At 42.1% G+C, this 15643-nt stretch overlaps 2 protein-coding genes across 6 annotated transcripts in view; one reads left to right on the top strand and one right to left on the bottom strand.

Moving 5' to 3' along the window:
* LOC144988999 (NLR family CARD domain-containing protein 3-like) overlaps window positions 1-14436 on the bottom strand; it is a 292143-nt gene extending 277707 nt beyond the window's left edge. The window contains exons 1-10 of one of the 5 annotated variants that reach the window (XM_078940588.1): window positions 13757-14436; window positions 13364-13664; window positions 12158-12288; window positions 11911-12075; window positions 11738-11833; window positions 11561-11665; window positions 10905-11024; window positions 10414-10469; window positions 8553-10326; window positions 7071-7244 (exon numbers count right to left, since the gene is read on the bottom strand). In XM_078940588.1, coding sequence (XP_078796714.1) covers window positions 7071-7244; window positions 8553-10326; window positions 10414-10469; window positions 10905-11024; window positions 11561-11665; window positions 11738-11833; window positions 11911-12075; window positions 12158-12243 — 2576 coding nt within the window. In that variant the 5' untranslated portion in view covers window positions 12244-12288; window positions 13364-13664; window positions 13757-14436. The remainder of the gene's footprint in view (window positions 1-7070; window positions 7245-8552; window positions 10327-10413; window positions 10470-10904; window positions 11025-11560; window positions 11666-11737; window positions 11834-11910; window positions 12076-12157; window positions 12289-13363; window positions 13665-13756) is intronic. The other 4 variants (XM_078940589.1, XM_078940606.1, XM_078940607.1 and 1 more) reach the window with 4 other exon arrangements.
* The window catches only part of LOC144989004 (NLR family CARD domain-containing protein 3-like), a 195453-nt gene that overhangs the window by 63944 nt on the left and 115866 nt on the right, over window positions 1-15643 (top strand). The gene's annotated exons all lie outside the window — the stretch shown is intronic.

Raw genomic sequence — 15643 nt, 5'->3', positions numbered from 1 at the left:
AGGTGGTTCTACTGATTGTTGATCCCATCGTTGTTCATGGAAACGGTTCATTCTGATCGTGTGTCACTGCTGCTCTGGTTTACGTCACGCATAGACGGATGTTTCACTCCAGAGAAAGCTTTGGAGCTCATACAGGAGCGACCGACTGCTCTGCTCTGGCCCCGCTGGCTCTTCACCTCTCCCCTGTCTTACAGCCCTCATGAGGAAGGAGCGCTTTGTGATGAGTGTAAAGACTCATCAGTGAACAGCAGCTTCATAATATTCACAACATTAATAAAAGCACGTTTGGAAGATCTTCTCGTAGATTACAGAGCTGCTGCATAAATGTATATGACAACTAAGTTTCCTCTTCCTGTATTTTGAACAATACGGTGAAAGTGAGACCATGTGAATGTTTGTTCTAATGGGAAAGGTTTTCTGATCCCATGAACACGGTTGGATTTGAATCCCACCATTGATCCCATCCAGATATTTGCACATGCTGGATTCAACACAGTTGTGTGTTTAGTTGAATGGAAACATCTAACATCCAGTCAGTGAACTTTCAATGACACTTCTTTTTGGTTCATGTCCATGAATTGTTTGCAGCTTTTCATTGTGTTCATGAAGTGTTGAACTCTGTTCTAAATGTCCTTTGGTTGTCTTTGAGTTGAACTTTTTAGGTTTCAGCATTTTTAGTCTGCAGAAAACTTTTCTGAATCCAAAGTTCCAAAAATAAAAAGTCATTTTTTAGTGACAGTTTTTCATTTCTAGTGGTAAATGAATCTGCAGTCATTTCTGGTTTCAGTGACTGAATGATGCTCTGACCAAAGAACACTTTGTGTGTTTTTGTTGTTCTAGTGACATTCAAAGGAAGTGTCTGTTCTAGATTCAATATTTAAAGATCTTTTCAAACTATTTTCTTCTAATACATTTGATGTAGAATCCTTTGAATGGTTTTCTGAAAACTGGAAGATTTATATTATTATTATATTATTATATATAATAATAATATAATATAATAATAATGATAATATAATAATTATTATATATAATATTATATTATATTATATCAAGATTTTTATTCTTCAGCGTCAAGTTAATGCTTGCTGTCCTGAAGCTCAGATTTCTAAATCAATATTTTCCAAAGTATCTTTGTTTTTATTTCATGTTGCTGTTTTTCGGAATGATTTATTTATTTCATGAATAGCTTTTTCAGCAGAATGAGTCTGTCTGTCAATCAGTGAAGTAGGTGGGATCTAAGCGCTCATTGGCTGATCCCTGAAATCGACTCGTGTTCCTAGATACCTGCTCTGTGGTATTCCAGTCAGAAAGATGAAATATTTCTGCTGACATTAGAGGATCAAATAGAGACCAACAATCTGTCTGCTGCAGAAGATTTAATGATGAAGATTCTTGATGGAGACAGGTTCTTTGGTTTTATTTTTCCCTAACGTATTAACGCACACTGAAAAAAAGGCAAAACGTTGATTGTAGAGTTGATGCAATAGTATTATGTAACTTTGACACAATTCCTTTGTTTTGTTTCCAACGTAACAGTATTTTGTTAAACCTACATGATTCACTGAGAAAAACACCAACATGTTTTCAATGTGTTGAGTTAACTCAAATATTTCATGTAACACCAAAATTATACAATCAATACCACAATTTTCTCGCTTTTGGCGCTAAGAATTGTGGGAAGAAGACAGGCAGAAAGCGGCAAAACAGAGCAGCAGCAAGTGGTAAGTACCAATTTTCTTACATTATGCAATTTTAGATGTGTGGAGAAAAATAATATAATTTAAAGACAAATATATTCGCAGCTTAAGTGTTATTCAAAAGCGTAATATTTTTTTATTGGGACAAAAATATTTGGCCGTCCTGGCGTGGCTATTCTGAGGGTTGCCTGGTGCGCTCCATTTTCTGAAAAATCGTTGCCCCCTTCACAGGGGCTAAACCGTTTCCCCGGTAGTCGGTGACGAAGTTTCAGCGCCAGTGTTGTGCGTTTTATAGGCGGGACCCCTCACACAAAGAGGCAGTCAAAAGGGTAACAGAGGGTCGCGCGCGCCAGCGGTTAGTCATAGCCCATATTTGGATTTAAGCTGCGGTCTCGGCGGAAAGAATGAGATGTGTGAATGCGCATGCTGCTGAAATGCACGCGCCTGGTCCTTTCTCTGTGATTGCACCAGAAAGGCAGTGGATACGCAAACCGCCACCGAGCGCGTGCGTGCCAACGTTCAGGTGTGGTCGTGGGCCTGTTGGGGTCTTGCGGGCGGGTCACCTCCGCTTTGGTCATGGCGGGAAACAGCTGAGGAGATCAGTAAGAACAGCAGTGGATGCTTTTACCGCGACATGCACACGCCCGGTCTTTCTCGTGATTCTCAGCTGGATACAAGCAGAGGGGCCGTAGATGCACGCACGTGCATGCCAGCAATCACCCTCAACCTCGGGCGCCGCGGAGCGCGTTTTTTCAGGGGGGTCTCGTCTTGAAACGCCACGCAAGCTGCGACTGATTCTCACATCTGCTTTCTGGGGCAGACCAGCGCGACGGACCGTCCTGGCTTTGCCTTTTTTGAACTGGTCAGAGTGAACAGGAAAAAAAAGGAGTCAAATGGCTAATCAACTATTAATGATTTAACTCTGTTACCGAGGCAACCACAAACAGGCGAATTATGCAGCCAATGAGAGAAGAGCTTGCCACACATGTGACTGCCCAATAGGAAATAAACTTCTGATGAGGCGGGACATTGTGACATTTTCAAAAGGTAGTCAGTTCCACATTATTTTATTAGTTTTTTTAAAAGTAAAAATTACAGTTTACAAAAGTTAAACAATTAAATAATGAAACAAGATGTATGCATATTATAGTTTTATGGCTGATGTTATTCCATTTGTTGAAGTTATGCAGGTAATGCATGCGGCTGTGTCCAAGGCTAAATGTTGTTGTTGGTCGCATATATTTAAAGTTATAGTCCCACGGCCAAGAACAAAATTCAGGTCTAGCAGCATGTATATAAAAAATTACGTAATTTTCAATAAATGTGTTGTTTTGTCTGTATAAACGGTTATTAGCCTGTACAATGTCATGTCACATGTAAGTTGAATCATAGTTTACAAATAAAGTTCACGTTTGTTTTAGCTATGATGCATTTATACATTTTTGTCAGTCATTGTTGGAGATGTGGCATTACAAACTCTGGTCAACTCTCCTATCAAGTAGGTCCAAGATATTGCAACAATAGTTTATCTAGAGACCACCTTTGCACCTGAAAATGTTGATGTCTCAAAAAGGTTATCTCCTTCATTTATTTATTTATTTATTTATTATGTGTTTTAGGTTGTCTTCAGTGCTTGGCTAAACCCATAATCCTCCCCTGCCACCCTGGCTTCTCTCCATTCGTCCAATTGAAGGAGCATTTGGAGCTGCAGTGGTGTCCGAAGTTTTTATTTTTTGAAGCCGTAGTGACTTAAGGCTAGCTATCCCTCTGCCGGTAGGGGGATCCGTGTGCCCCGGAGGAGAAACATTTCTTCACGAGTGTGGTCTGAAGCATCGAAGTTTATATTTAAATGTAAGTCATGACTTTTTGTTTTTGAATGACTTTTTAAAGTTATAAAAACAGATGTTGCTATGTATTTTCCGACCGCTGACAGCTACGTCAAATGTAGATGACCGGCGGTGACTATTGATGATGTCATGGAGTGGTAGTAACGTCTGAATATTTTCCATACCTTTTCCGTTGGAGTGCTGAATGTAGGGTAATGGTAGTGGAGGACTTTGGTTTTCTGTCCAGACATTAATCTGGTGTTGCATCCAGGTTTGAGCCCGGTTTGTGCTCTGACTCAGAGAACTTGTCACAGTTTAGGCTTTGGTCTCAGGGCTTCAAGGGCTTCAATCAGGGCTAAACATCCTTTTGACAAAATGAATGTTTAGCCAGCTTACCTACCCGATCTTAACTACTCTATTTTTCCCCCACTAAAACATGACAGTGTAAATACCTGATGGAAATTCTAATAAATTTACATTTATGGAACCGATTTGAACTCTGAAAGGCCTGTTAACTTTTGTTTAGATAGAAAACAACCTATTACGGGTAGTTGGTTGACAGATGATTATTGACAATGTTTTCTGTCTCTCTCTTTGTTCTATATTGAACTTCTACCTGAAACCTTCATCCAACCGTGCAATATGTGGTTTTTATCACATCCTAAAGTTCCCTCTCAGATCAGCTTTGGATCTATTTTCAAAGTGTTCCCAGTGGTCATTTAATTATGATGATGCAGTCTTTACTCAAAATCAAAGACTTGTGTTGTTTTCTAGGACATAGTTTCTGCAGAGCAGCAAGACTTCATAAGAAAAAAGACGTGGGTAAAATGAGAAATCTCGACGGTCCCACCCCTTTTTTTTTAACAACACCTGACCATCTGCATACGGTATTCCTATTTACAGTTTTGTTCAAACATTCACATTACATTATGAATAGCACCTATGCAGAAGTGACATTTTTGTTTTTATTGATAATTTCTGGCCTTTGAATAAAGAAATATTCAAATGCTATTTTAATCTGAAAATCTTCTTCATATCAGAAAAATGCTACAAGAGCATGTTGAAAACACCAAAAACACCATTTTTATTAGAGGGGGACCCACTCAGATAAAGAATAGTTTAAGCTTAACCTTTTTTAGTATTTCATTTTTTAAAATAGTGGCATACTGGGGCAGGTGAAAAAGTACAGTTTAAAAAGACTCATCAGTGTTGTACAAACTGTACCAGGAGGGCAAAGTCTCTCTGCTCAACTCCAGTCCAACATCCACTTGTAGACAACTAGATCCACAAACGTTTTTGTTTTCCTGGTCTGAGCTGGAGTCAGACTCAGAACTGTACCGCTGGATCGCTCCAATGTTGCTGACCGTTTTTGTTGGATTGTTAATGTTAATTTAGGTTTGTGGGGCTCTGTAAGCTAGTGGGAGAGAGTGTAAACAAATGGATGACGGGAAATATGTGAAAGCATACTTTTATGCCAACCACACTAGAGATGACTTTCTAATGAGTTCCTGCCCCTCTGCAGAAACTATGTCCTATAGAACAGAACAGATATTTAGATTTTGGCCTTTGAGATGATTGGAGTGGGACTTTTGGTTTGAACCTGGACTGTCTGACTTTAACCCCTAACCCTTAGGTTGTCATAAGATGAATACTCATTTTTTGTTTTTCCTTTTTCATTTTTTAGGATGACACAGATGCTGCCAGGGAGAATGATAAAACGATCTATGAATGAGGATTATGATGCGTTAGTCTAAGGACAAAATGTAAAAAAGTAAATAATTATGTTACCATGAAAGGCACAATTTTCGTATTAAATTTTTCTGTAAAGTAACTGTTACAATTTGTATTTTACAGAATGAAGACACCATAAATGCTACAACTGTGGGTGTTTTAGCATCCAGAAGATGGAATGTTGGAATACTTGGATGTTGGAATCTGTTTTGAAGGCCAGATTGTCATCAGACTTGGACAGTGTTGGACAACGTCGCCTTGGTGTTTGGAATATTTTTTGGTCTATTCTCTCATATTGAGCTACCCACAAGGTCAGCGATACACTTACATTTATTTTTATTGGAATCGAGCTGCACCCAGAAAGGCTCAAAGCCTCTAAACAAAAAATGTTCATGTGATCGTTTTGATGATCTGTTCAGGCTGTACTCACCTCCATCCAACAGCCACAACCCCAAAAACCAGCAAAGGGGAGACAATGAATTTTAAAAATGGACTAATTTGAAAAAACTGTATACATGATGATGTTTAAGTTTTACACGCCTTAAATAAATGTGCAATGTAATAGTGTGTCCTTTGCATTTTTGAATTATTGAAAGTAATACATGACTGTATTGAAATTACAGTCATGTTGGTGCAAAACATTTGAAAAGGTTTAGCTTATTAGAAATTGTGCTGCCAAAAAAAAGAATTCTACTAAAAAAAAAAAGTCAGTCTAACTTAAATGATTTGTGTTGGGACAACACAAAGAAAAAATGCAAATTGAACCCAAACAAATTGGGTGGAACGAGTTTCCACTATTTAATTGTGTAGCTCTAACTGAAATAATTGGTGTTAGGACAACACAACAAATTAATGCAAATTCTACTGAAAACAATTGTGTAGGTCTGACTGACAAAAATTGTGTTGAGACAACACAACTAAGAAATGCATATTCTACTCAAATGAATTGTGTAGGTCTAACTGACAAACATTGTGTTTGGACAACACAATGCAAACATGCAAACACAACTAAAAACAATTGGTAGGAACGGGTTTCCACTATTTAACTGTGTTGGTTCTACAAATCCTTTTTTTCAGTCCAAAGATCAGTTTCTACAATGTTCTGTACCAGTGACAATGACAAATGAACATCATCTGTTTATCTAAATGTAAATGTCTAATCTAAATGTGAACAATAAATGTTTCATTTCAACATTAAAGTCCAGTTTCTGACTCCCAGACTCTGGTTACCATGGAAACGGATCCACACAGAGGAACGCCCTCAGAAGGAGTCTAGTTAACTATTGGAGAGAACAGAAGACAGAGATTCTGACACTCTGGACCACTGATCTCTGACAGAAGTGTTGCTGTGGTGCAGCGTCTGACACTAAACTCATTCTCTTTATAACTTGAATGTAATCCTTTATCAAATATTGTTAATCTTATAACTTCAACCTGGTAGACTCTGGTCCTTGAAATATTGTCTGCATTAAACTGATATGCAGCTACAGATCTGCCTCTGCAGGTTTACTCAATTCTTTCATTTCTGCACCAAAACTCTCCTTTCTCTGATTTTCTTCTCTAGTCTGACTCACACTTATGTCTGTGTGTGTGTGTGTGTGTGGGGGGGGGGGGTGTGGAAACACCATGCCATGGAAACGTCTTTGTTCTACAGAAAATGTAAGCAGCTGTTTTCTTCCACTGCAGACTCTTCAAAGAATCAAAGATGTTCAATTTGTGGAAAATCCAGAAAATCTTTGAATCCAAACCTTTCAGCTTCAGTGAAGAACTACAAATGTAGAAATGAACCAACCAGCAGCTTGAATGTTCTGACCTCAGAGTCTGCAGTCTGCAGTTTGGACTCTCCAGTCCAGAACACAGAACCTCCATGGATGAACCCTCTAGATCGTTGTCGCTCAGATCCAGTTCTGTCAGGTGGGACGGGTTGGACTTCAGAGCTGAGGCCACAATTTCACAGTGAGTCTCTGAGAGTCCACATCCTGAAAGTCTGTGAAGAGAAAGAAAGACAGAAACAGGTGATCTATGATGAATTCAGGCTGTGATGAAGTTCCAGTTGGACATTTGTCTCTTCATCAGAGCTTCATCTTCATCATGAACCAGTCCTCCTCATCAGTCTCTCTCAGATCTTTCTTTCATCTGCAGCTGGAGGAGAGAAGGTGGAGCTCCATGGAGCTTCATGCTGCCCTCAGTCTGTCAGTGATCTGAGGTCTGAACCCCAAAGTTACCAGTAGAACATCTGGATACCAGAGACTGACAGCTGTCACTCTGACCATGAAGATGATGATGGTTGAATGTTTTTAAATGTTGGTTATGATCCAGTTTTCTGAGAGTTTTCTGTTTCCATTTCCAAAATGATATTTTCATGTTTTCAGCTCTGAAGCTGTGAACAACAACAGTTCATCTTCCTGTTCTGATGGAGAACTTTGATCCAGTTTCCTCCTCAGGTCCACGTCTCCCATCATGAACAGAACCACAGCAGCACCAACCTTCAGGCAGAACTTTCCAGAAGCTCTTCTTGGTAGAAAGAGGCTAAAGTGACAGTTAGCTGTGATGCTAAGCTTCATTGTTCAGAGTCAGAGTCCTCCTTGACTATGAAGAAGACGTCCGTTCAAACATGTCAGGTACCGTATTTTCACGACTATAAGGCGCACTTAAAAGTCTTACATTTTCTCCAAACTGTAGGGGGCGCCCTATGAGGCGGTGCACCTAATGTGTAGTTTTGGGACTTCAGCAGAGGAGTAGAAGAAGACGGCCTGAGAACCAACTCAGTTTTTCTACCACTGCTTTTTTCCACAATGAGTGTGTATGTGTGTGTGTGTGTGTGTGTGTGTGTGCTGAAATGTGTGTGTGCTGCAATGTGTGTGTACTGAGTGCCGTACTCCCCCGTTTGCAAAAGGAGGAGCAGACACTCAGCCAAGTGAGTTTGTGAGCGCACATTCAGTTTGTGTTACTCAGAGAACAGTGAGTCTCTGAGGGTCCAAACGGGAAAGTGAAACCCCAAAGGAAGATCTGCCTTCAGCCCTGGAGAGGATCTTCCCCAAGGTCAGAAACGTGATGGCAGGAAAGGTTCATCACGAGCATGCATGCTTCACCGATATGTTCAGAAGGTTCTGGATTGGATTCATTTGGACAAATATGATCCTTCTTTGATCTTTAGCTAAATGATCATATGAGTGTTAAAAACAAACTGATTTTCTTCTTTCATGTTTATATTTCTAATCTTTTTCAAACCTTTTATTCTTTGTAAATCAATCTGAACTCTGATCTGATTCATCATTATCACTTCTGGACTCACCTGAACTTTCTGCAGTTCCTCACAGCTGGGATCAGTCTCCGTTTACCCTCATCTGATGTCTTGTACTGGTCCAAGTCCAGCTCATCCAGAACCTCCTCTGACATCTGCAGAGTGTAGGCCAGAGCTGAGCAGTGGATCTCTGAGAGTTTCTTTTCTGATTTGTTCTCTGACTTCAGGAACTCTTGGATCTCCTGATGAACTGAGAGGTCCTTCATCTCCATCAGACAGTGATAGATGTTGATGCTTCTGTCAGGAGAGACTCCATAACTGTTGATCTTCTTCAGGTTGTTGATGGCTCTCTGGATAGTTTCTGGATTCTTCTCTGTCTGACCCAGCAGGCCTCCTAAGAGTCTCTGGTTGGACTCCACAGAGAGACCATGAAGGAAGCGAACCAGCAGGTCCAGGTGTCCAGTTTGACTCTGCAGGGATTTCTTCAGGACTCCACTCAGAATCTCATCCAGGTATAGGCAATACATAGTGTCCTCCAGGAAGTCCCTAATGACCTTTACCTTCCTGTTGGAGTAACAGTGGAACACGTAGACTGCAGCCAGAAACTCCTGAACGCTCAGATGAACAAAGCTGTAGACCGCTTTCTGGAAGATCTCACACTCTCTTCTGAAGATCTCAGTACAAACTCCAGAGTACACTGAGGCCTCTGTGACATCCAGACCACACTGCTGCAGGTCTTCTTGGTAGAACATGATGTTTCCTTTCTCCAGATGTTCAAATGCCAGCCTCCCCAGCTTCAGAAGAACTTCCCTGTGTGGACTTGTCTGATGTTCCTGCTGGTACTTGTTCTTCTTCCTCTTTGTCTGGACCATCAGGAAGTGGGAGTACATGTCAGTCAGGGTGGTGGGCAGCTCTCCTCTCTGCTCTGTGGTCAGCAGGTTCTCCAGAACCACAGCAGTGATCCAGCAGAAGACTGGAACTTCACACATGATGTAGAGGGACATGGAGCCCTTGATGTGGGAGATGATTCTGCTGGACAGCTCTCCATCTGGGAACCTCCTCCTGAAGTACTCCTCCTTCTGAGCATCACTGAAGCCTCGGACTTCTGTCAGTCTGTCCACACATGAAGGAGGGATCTGATTGGCTGCTGCAGGTCTGGAAGTGATCCAGACCAGAGCTGAGGGCAGCAGACGTCCCTGGATGAGGTTAGTGAGCAGCACGTTGACTGAGGACTTGTGTGTGACATCAGACACCAGCGGACTGTTGTTGAAGTCCAGAGAAAGTCTGCTTTCATCCAGACCATCAAAGATGAACAGAAGTTTGCAGACAGACAGCTGTTCTGCTGGGATCTTCTGGAGTGTTGGATGGAACAGCTGGATCAGAGTGAGAAGACTGTGCTGCTCATCTCTGATCAAGTTCATCTCCCTGAAGGACAGAGGAACCACAGCACTGATGTCTTGGTTCTCCAAGCCCTCGGCCCAGTCCAGAGTGAACTTCTGCACTGAGAAGCTTTTTCCAGCTCCAGCAACTCCGCTGGTCAGAACCACTCTGATGGATCTGTGTTGGTCAGGGAGGACTTTGAAGATGTCTGGGTTCTTGATTGCAGTGTCATGGAGCTGGTTGGTCTTGGTGGTGGTCTCCAGCTGCATCACCTCATGTTGGGTGTGAGCCTCTGGTCTCAGTCCCTCTGTGATGTAGAGCTCAGTGTAGACCCTGTTGAGGAGCGTTTCTCTTCCTGCTTCTTCAGTTCCTTCAGCCACATGTTGACTTCTGCTCCTCAGACTGATCTGATGTTCTCCAAACATCTCCTGCAGACCAACATCTGCTGACAGAGCAGAGAAGAAAGCTCCTTCATGAGTGTTCCACATGTTTCCAGAAGAATCCATCAGCAGATGATCAGGCTCTGACTCACCAGCTCTGGCTCTTTCTGCAGACTGGGGTCCGCTCCTCTTCTTCTCTCTGTGGACACTAAGGAGAAACGTTAGTGAACAACAATCAAAGCAGTCAGTGGGAAGTTCCAGACTGACTCTGATCATGGAGCAGATCCTCTCTGATCTTCAGACTCAGATATTGGGATCCAGACTGTGCTGAATGTGAGCAAATGTGTTTCCAGGTGAAACCAGAGCAGATCTAGTCCATCTGAAGGTCTAAATGATGCCTTAGCTGTGTTTGGAGCTCATGTCTGGACTGAGCTCAGAGAAAAGTTCAGCTGTTTGCTTCATCCTCACAGACTGAGCTTTGTGTCCTCCAGAGTTGTCCAACTCTTTTCTTTCCTCTCAGACCTAAAGCGCTCACAGCAGATGGTTGACCTTCCTGGATGGATCAGTTGATGTTCTTGATGAGAACATTGTTGTTCCTGCTAAGAGCTGAACTCTGCTTTGTTCACTAGAAACTGCTTCTTACTGTGAGTCTGAAGGTCCTGGTTCAGTTCTGAAGTCTGGAGGAGGAGTCCTGGACCGGTCACTCTTCATGGAGCCACAGCTGGAGGCTGCAGACTGGACTCTCTGTGTGACCTGTTGACCTCTGCAAACACCAAAGCATCAGAGTGTTGGAGGATCTGCTTCTTCATGAACAGCTGATGGACTTTGACATGAACACAGACTGAGCTGTTTAGTCTGGAATAACATGACATGTTTGGATCAACAGTTTCCAGCTTTCAGCATTTTCTGTCAGTCAATCCAGACTTTTTTCTAGAAAAGCTGATTCCAATTCTCCATGTAGAAATGGAGAAATTCTGAGAGCAGAAAGTCCAACTAGAACAATGTGATGTTTGGAAAGCATGAAAATCTGAATCCTAGGAGTCTGCAGTGATTCTTCTCATTAGACTGGAGCTGCTGTCAGTCAGAGTCAGCAGTCAACATGTTTTCTTCTCCAACATCTCTGATGTCTCTCAGAGACTCTCAGAAGACTCAACTGAAAAGATCTCATCACACACATGATGCTCCAAGTGAGTCTGATCAGAGAGATCCAGAACTGAACCAGACCTCAAGTCCTTCATCTGAAAACTGTTGATCATCTGAACTAGAATCCAGCCTCCAAAAACTCTGACAAACACTCACTGGTCCACTCCTGGATGGATGTCCTTGAAGTAAGGATTATGACCCTTTGACTTGTCACTCCTGAAGGATCCACAGCTGGATCCAGGTCCAGGTCCAGGTTGGTTCCTGTGAAGAATAAAGGTTGCTGGTTTGAGCCCTGAACTCTGCTATGCTCCTTTAAGTCTGACTAACACTTACTGTTCCTCTTCTGAACTGATGTCTTTCAAGTCAGGAATAGAAGCTGATGACTTTTTAGTCTTGAAAATTTTGAAGAAGTCTATAAGATTTTTCTTGCTGTGGAAAAAAAAACTCCAATTGATCAAATATTGTCCATCCATTACATCAATAACACATATTTAACAAACACTTACTGTTTCACTCTTGAACGACTGTTTTTGGATGCATTTAAATTATCCTCTGATGTGTCACTCCTTCTGGACCCCCAGCTGGATTCAGGTCCAAGTATAGATCCAGATCCAGGTCCAGATCCAGATCCAAATCCAGGTCCAGATCCAGATCCAGGTCCAGGTTGGTTCCTGTGAAGAATGCAGGTTGCTGGTGTGAGTCCTGAGCTCTGACATGGAGAAGATCATGGACAGTTGGAGATGTTCATCTCACCTCTGAGCTTTGCTCTGGTTGTCATGGTTACCATCTCTGCTTTTAGAGGGAGGGGCTTCCTCCTGTGGCTCCTCCCACTTATCCATGCTGCTGGATTGACTGGATCCACATCAGCTCACACACACCTTCACCTGCAGAGGAAACCCTCCTCATCATCAGAGGAAGCTGCCATCAGCTGCTGCACTTCTGCTCTCCCTCCTGCAGGTGGAGACATGGAGCTGCAGCAGCAACATTTCCATTCAGTCACTTTGACACAGAAACAACAAACTTCCTGTTTCTACACTTCAGGAAACAGGAATTCTTCCCCACAAAGCTCCAACAGAGTTTTATTTCCACTGTTGAACCTCCAAACTGTGAAGCATTACAGGTTACTTGCTCAAAAGTAATCCATTACCTTACAACACTAATCTCTGAAAACTGTTACATGAGTCCTGAGTTCCTTCCTAGTTTGTTTCTTTAGAAGAGCTGCAGAAGAAAAACTTCTGAAGAGACAATTTACCATAAAAGTTGTTCTCATTTCTATGGAAGATTTCTAATGATAAAATGTATTTCTGGTAAAGTGAAAACAGTGAAAACACAATCGGAGGATCAAAATTCAGCTTCAGTGAGTTTAGTCCATAAAAAGATAACTAGGGTGTGTTCAGACTGGACTCATTTGGTTTAAAGTGAAGCAGAATTCGTTTCCCTGATAATCCTGAACACATTTTCAGTCTGAATAAACCCAAGTGGACCCTGGTCTGGCACCAGGAACCATCTTTGGAGGTGGTTTCAGTTCATTTCCAATGGGACTGAGGTCCGGTTCACTCTCAGATTCCTTAGTCTGAATACAATCCGTCCTTTGGTCACATGATGTAAACAGATTTGCAATGAAGGAACCGATGAGCTCCAGACTAAAGTAAAGCAACGATTGTGGTGTTTTCAAACAGAAAAGATGGTCCAGCTGTTTATTTGTTAGAAGGTTTATTTTAATAAATAGAATTAGAAACAAACTCTTCCAGCTTTGTTTTTTATCACTGGTTCTAACATTACAGCTATCATAGAGTCTGGTAAAAATCCATGAAGAAGAAAAGCTGTGAAACACATGGAGGAGTCACCATTGCACTGGCATTACTTTGTTTCTTTTATTATTTACACTACTGAACGGATTTGATTACTCTTTTGCTTCATTTCCCGTCAAAACCATTTCTCCCTCTGGCTCATGCTCACCTGTCTGAAGTCAGGTCATCATCAATTTATGATGGACAGCAAGACATGAAAACAGCTCCTACAGTCTGGTTGAGTTCTTCATCATTGAAACCTTCCTCCTAGTTTCTAGGGCAGAAAAATGCTCCGTCTGACCTTTGACCTCCACAACATCAACTCAGAGAAAGAGGTGAAACTGCCTGAAAACGTCCCCAACTCTGACTTTGCTGCTGTTAAATGCTGAACACATAAACACATCATCAGAACAGATGATGAAGAAATGAACCAATCAGAGAGGAGCTCCCAGCTGTGTTCCATCAGAATCCTGTCAGAAGTTCAGAAATGAAGGAGATGTCAGTACTGAGAGGATTGGAAACATGCAGTTGTTCAGCACTGAGGACCTGAGAGCCTCCCAACCTTCTTCAGCAGAGATCAGAGCACTGAGGAGCTTCCACAGCCTCTCTGGAATGTCATTAGAATGTGAGCTGAGAGGAAGGCTGGAGCAGAGTCACCAACTGTTTGGAAGAAGCAGCAGAACTCAGAGTTTGGCCTTCAGCTGCATTCTGCTCTGTTTCTGGCAGAAAGGTGACCTGCAGTGACCTTTTTGGAAGAAGACAAACTTCAGTCTGAGCTCTTCCTCTGCTGCTCCTCTTCCTTACAGACCTTCATCATGAGTGGAGAAGACAACAGAAACACAAAGACTCACCGTCAAGAAGAAGAAGAAGAAAGTCCTGCTCTGTCTGCTCTGACACGAGGAAAACTCTCTACTTCCTCATTTCCTGATTCAGGAACACCTGAGCAGAGCTCCGCCCCCTTATGTGTGTGTTTGTGTTAGGCTCCTCCCAGAAACCTGAAAGAGTCTCAGCTTTACTTAACAGGAGATGAAAACTTTACAGACTTATGTGAGGCCAAACTTGAAACAGAAAGAGACGTTCTCTATGGCTAATGTTTCCCAGGACAACATGGACTTCATCCTTTATTAAAATTTATCTCAACTTTCTGATTTCTGATCATTCTGAAAGACTTTGTGGATTCACCTGAGGGGAAAACCACAGCAGGTCTAAAAAAATCCAGACAAAAATGTTCATGTACTCAAATGTTTTAGTTTACTGAGTGAAAGTGGACAGAAAAGTTCAGAATTACGAAAAGACTTAAGTTTTTAGTTGTTAGCTCTGTGAAAATTGAGTTAAAAAGGAGCCCATACCATGGTCCCCCCTCTCCCATGTTTAACAGTTGGTATCAGTTCTTTTGTTGTTATGATGTTTGGTTTTTTCTAAATATGGAGCTGATTCTGAAAGTTCTGCTTTTACCTTGAAACTTGTTTGTCAGTTTTTATGCAAAAGTAACCTGAGCTGCTCATTTGTTTCTAGAACAGCAGCAGCATCAGTGAACAATGAACCTCTATGGTTGGACTCTTTTTAGCACGGGAAGCTGAAATGAAGAAGGAAGAGCCGTCAAACAGTTCTGGACAATCTACATGTCAGCTGTGGTTCTGCATTTCCTCCAAGCGTTCATGACAAGGTGATTGAACAAGAGTTTTAGAAAAATCCAGTTGTCCTCTCATGCACACAGCAAGCTAACGTTCCAGACACTCATTTCACCCCACCAGTCATCAGCAAGACTTTCAAAATCAAAGATCATTTTTACAACGTTTTCATAAATTTGATGTCAGATTCAGACTATGAGCCTTCCTGGAATCAAACCCTCAATTCAATTCAATTCAATTTTATTTGTATAGCCCAAAATCACAACAACAGTCGTCTCGATTGGCTTCGAAGTAAAACATGAACTGAAAAGGATCACGAATACAAAGAGTTCAATAGGAAAATACTAAAATGAACTAACAAACTGACTTAGCTATACTGGCATCCCTGCCCTTAGACCCCCCTTCGCGGTAAGGAAAAACTCCCAAAAAAACCGGATTCCGGAAAAAACGAAGAAACCTCAGGGGTGCCCACATGAAGGAGGGATCCTCCCCCAGGACGGACAGGCGATTTACCAGAACTCTTAGAGAAGAATTAACTTATCTAAATCTACAACTACATATATAAAAGTCCAGCAGACGAGCTTCATCCAGCCGTGGTTGTGGGGACAGTCAAAGGCGCGAGTCGAGCCGGAGACAGGAACCACAGCCAGGTGTAGGAGCGGGAGCAGAGACGAGGTACTCGGTCAGGCACAGAGCAGAGACGAGCCAGAGATGAGCCAGAGGCAGGATCCACAGCCAGGTGTAGGAGCGGGAGCAAAGGCAAGGTAAACGGTCAGGAACTGGAGCACGGATGAAACAACTGGAGTCTGGAAGCACTC

The sequence above is a fragment of the Oryzias latipes genome, chromosome 2 (assembly GCF_053564925.1).
Source record: "Oryzias latipes strain Hd-rR chromosome 2, Olatipes_Hd-rR_3.1".
Taxonomy (NCBI): Eukaryota; Metazoa; Chordata; class Actinopteri; order Beloniformes; family Adrianichthyidae; genus Oryzias; species Oryzias latipes.
Note: the sequence above shows the minus strand (reverse complement) of the source record. Positions and strands in the feature narration are given on the sequence as shown.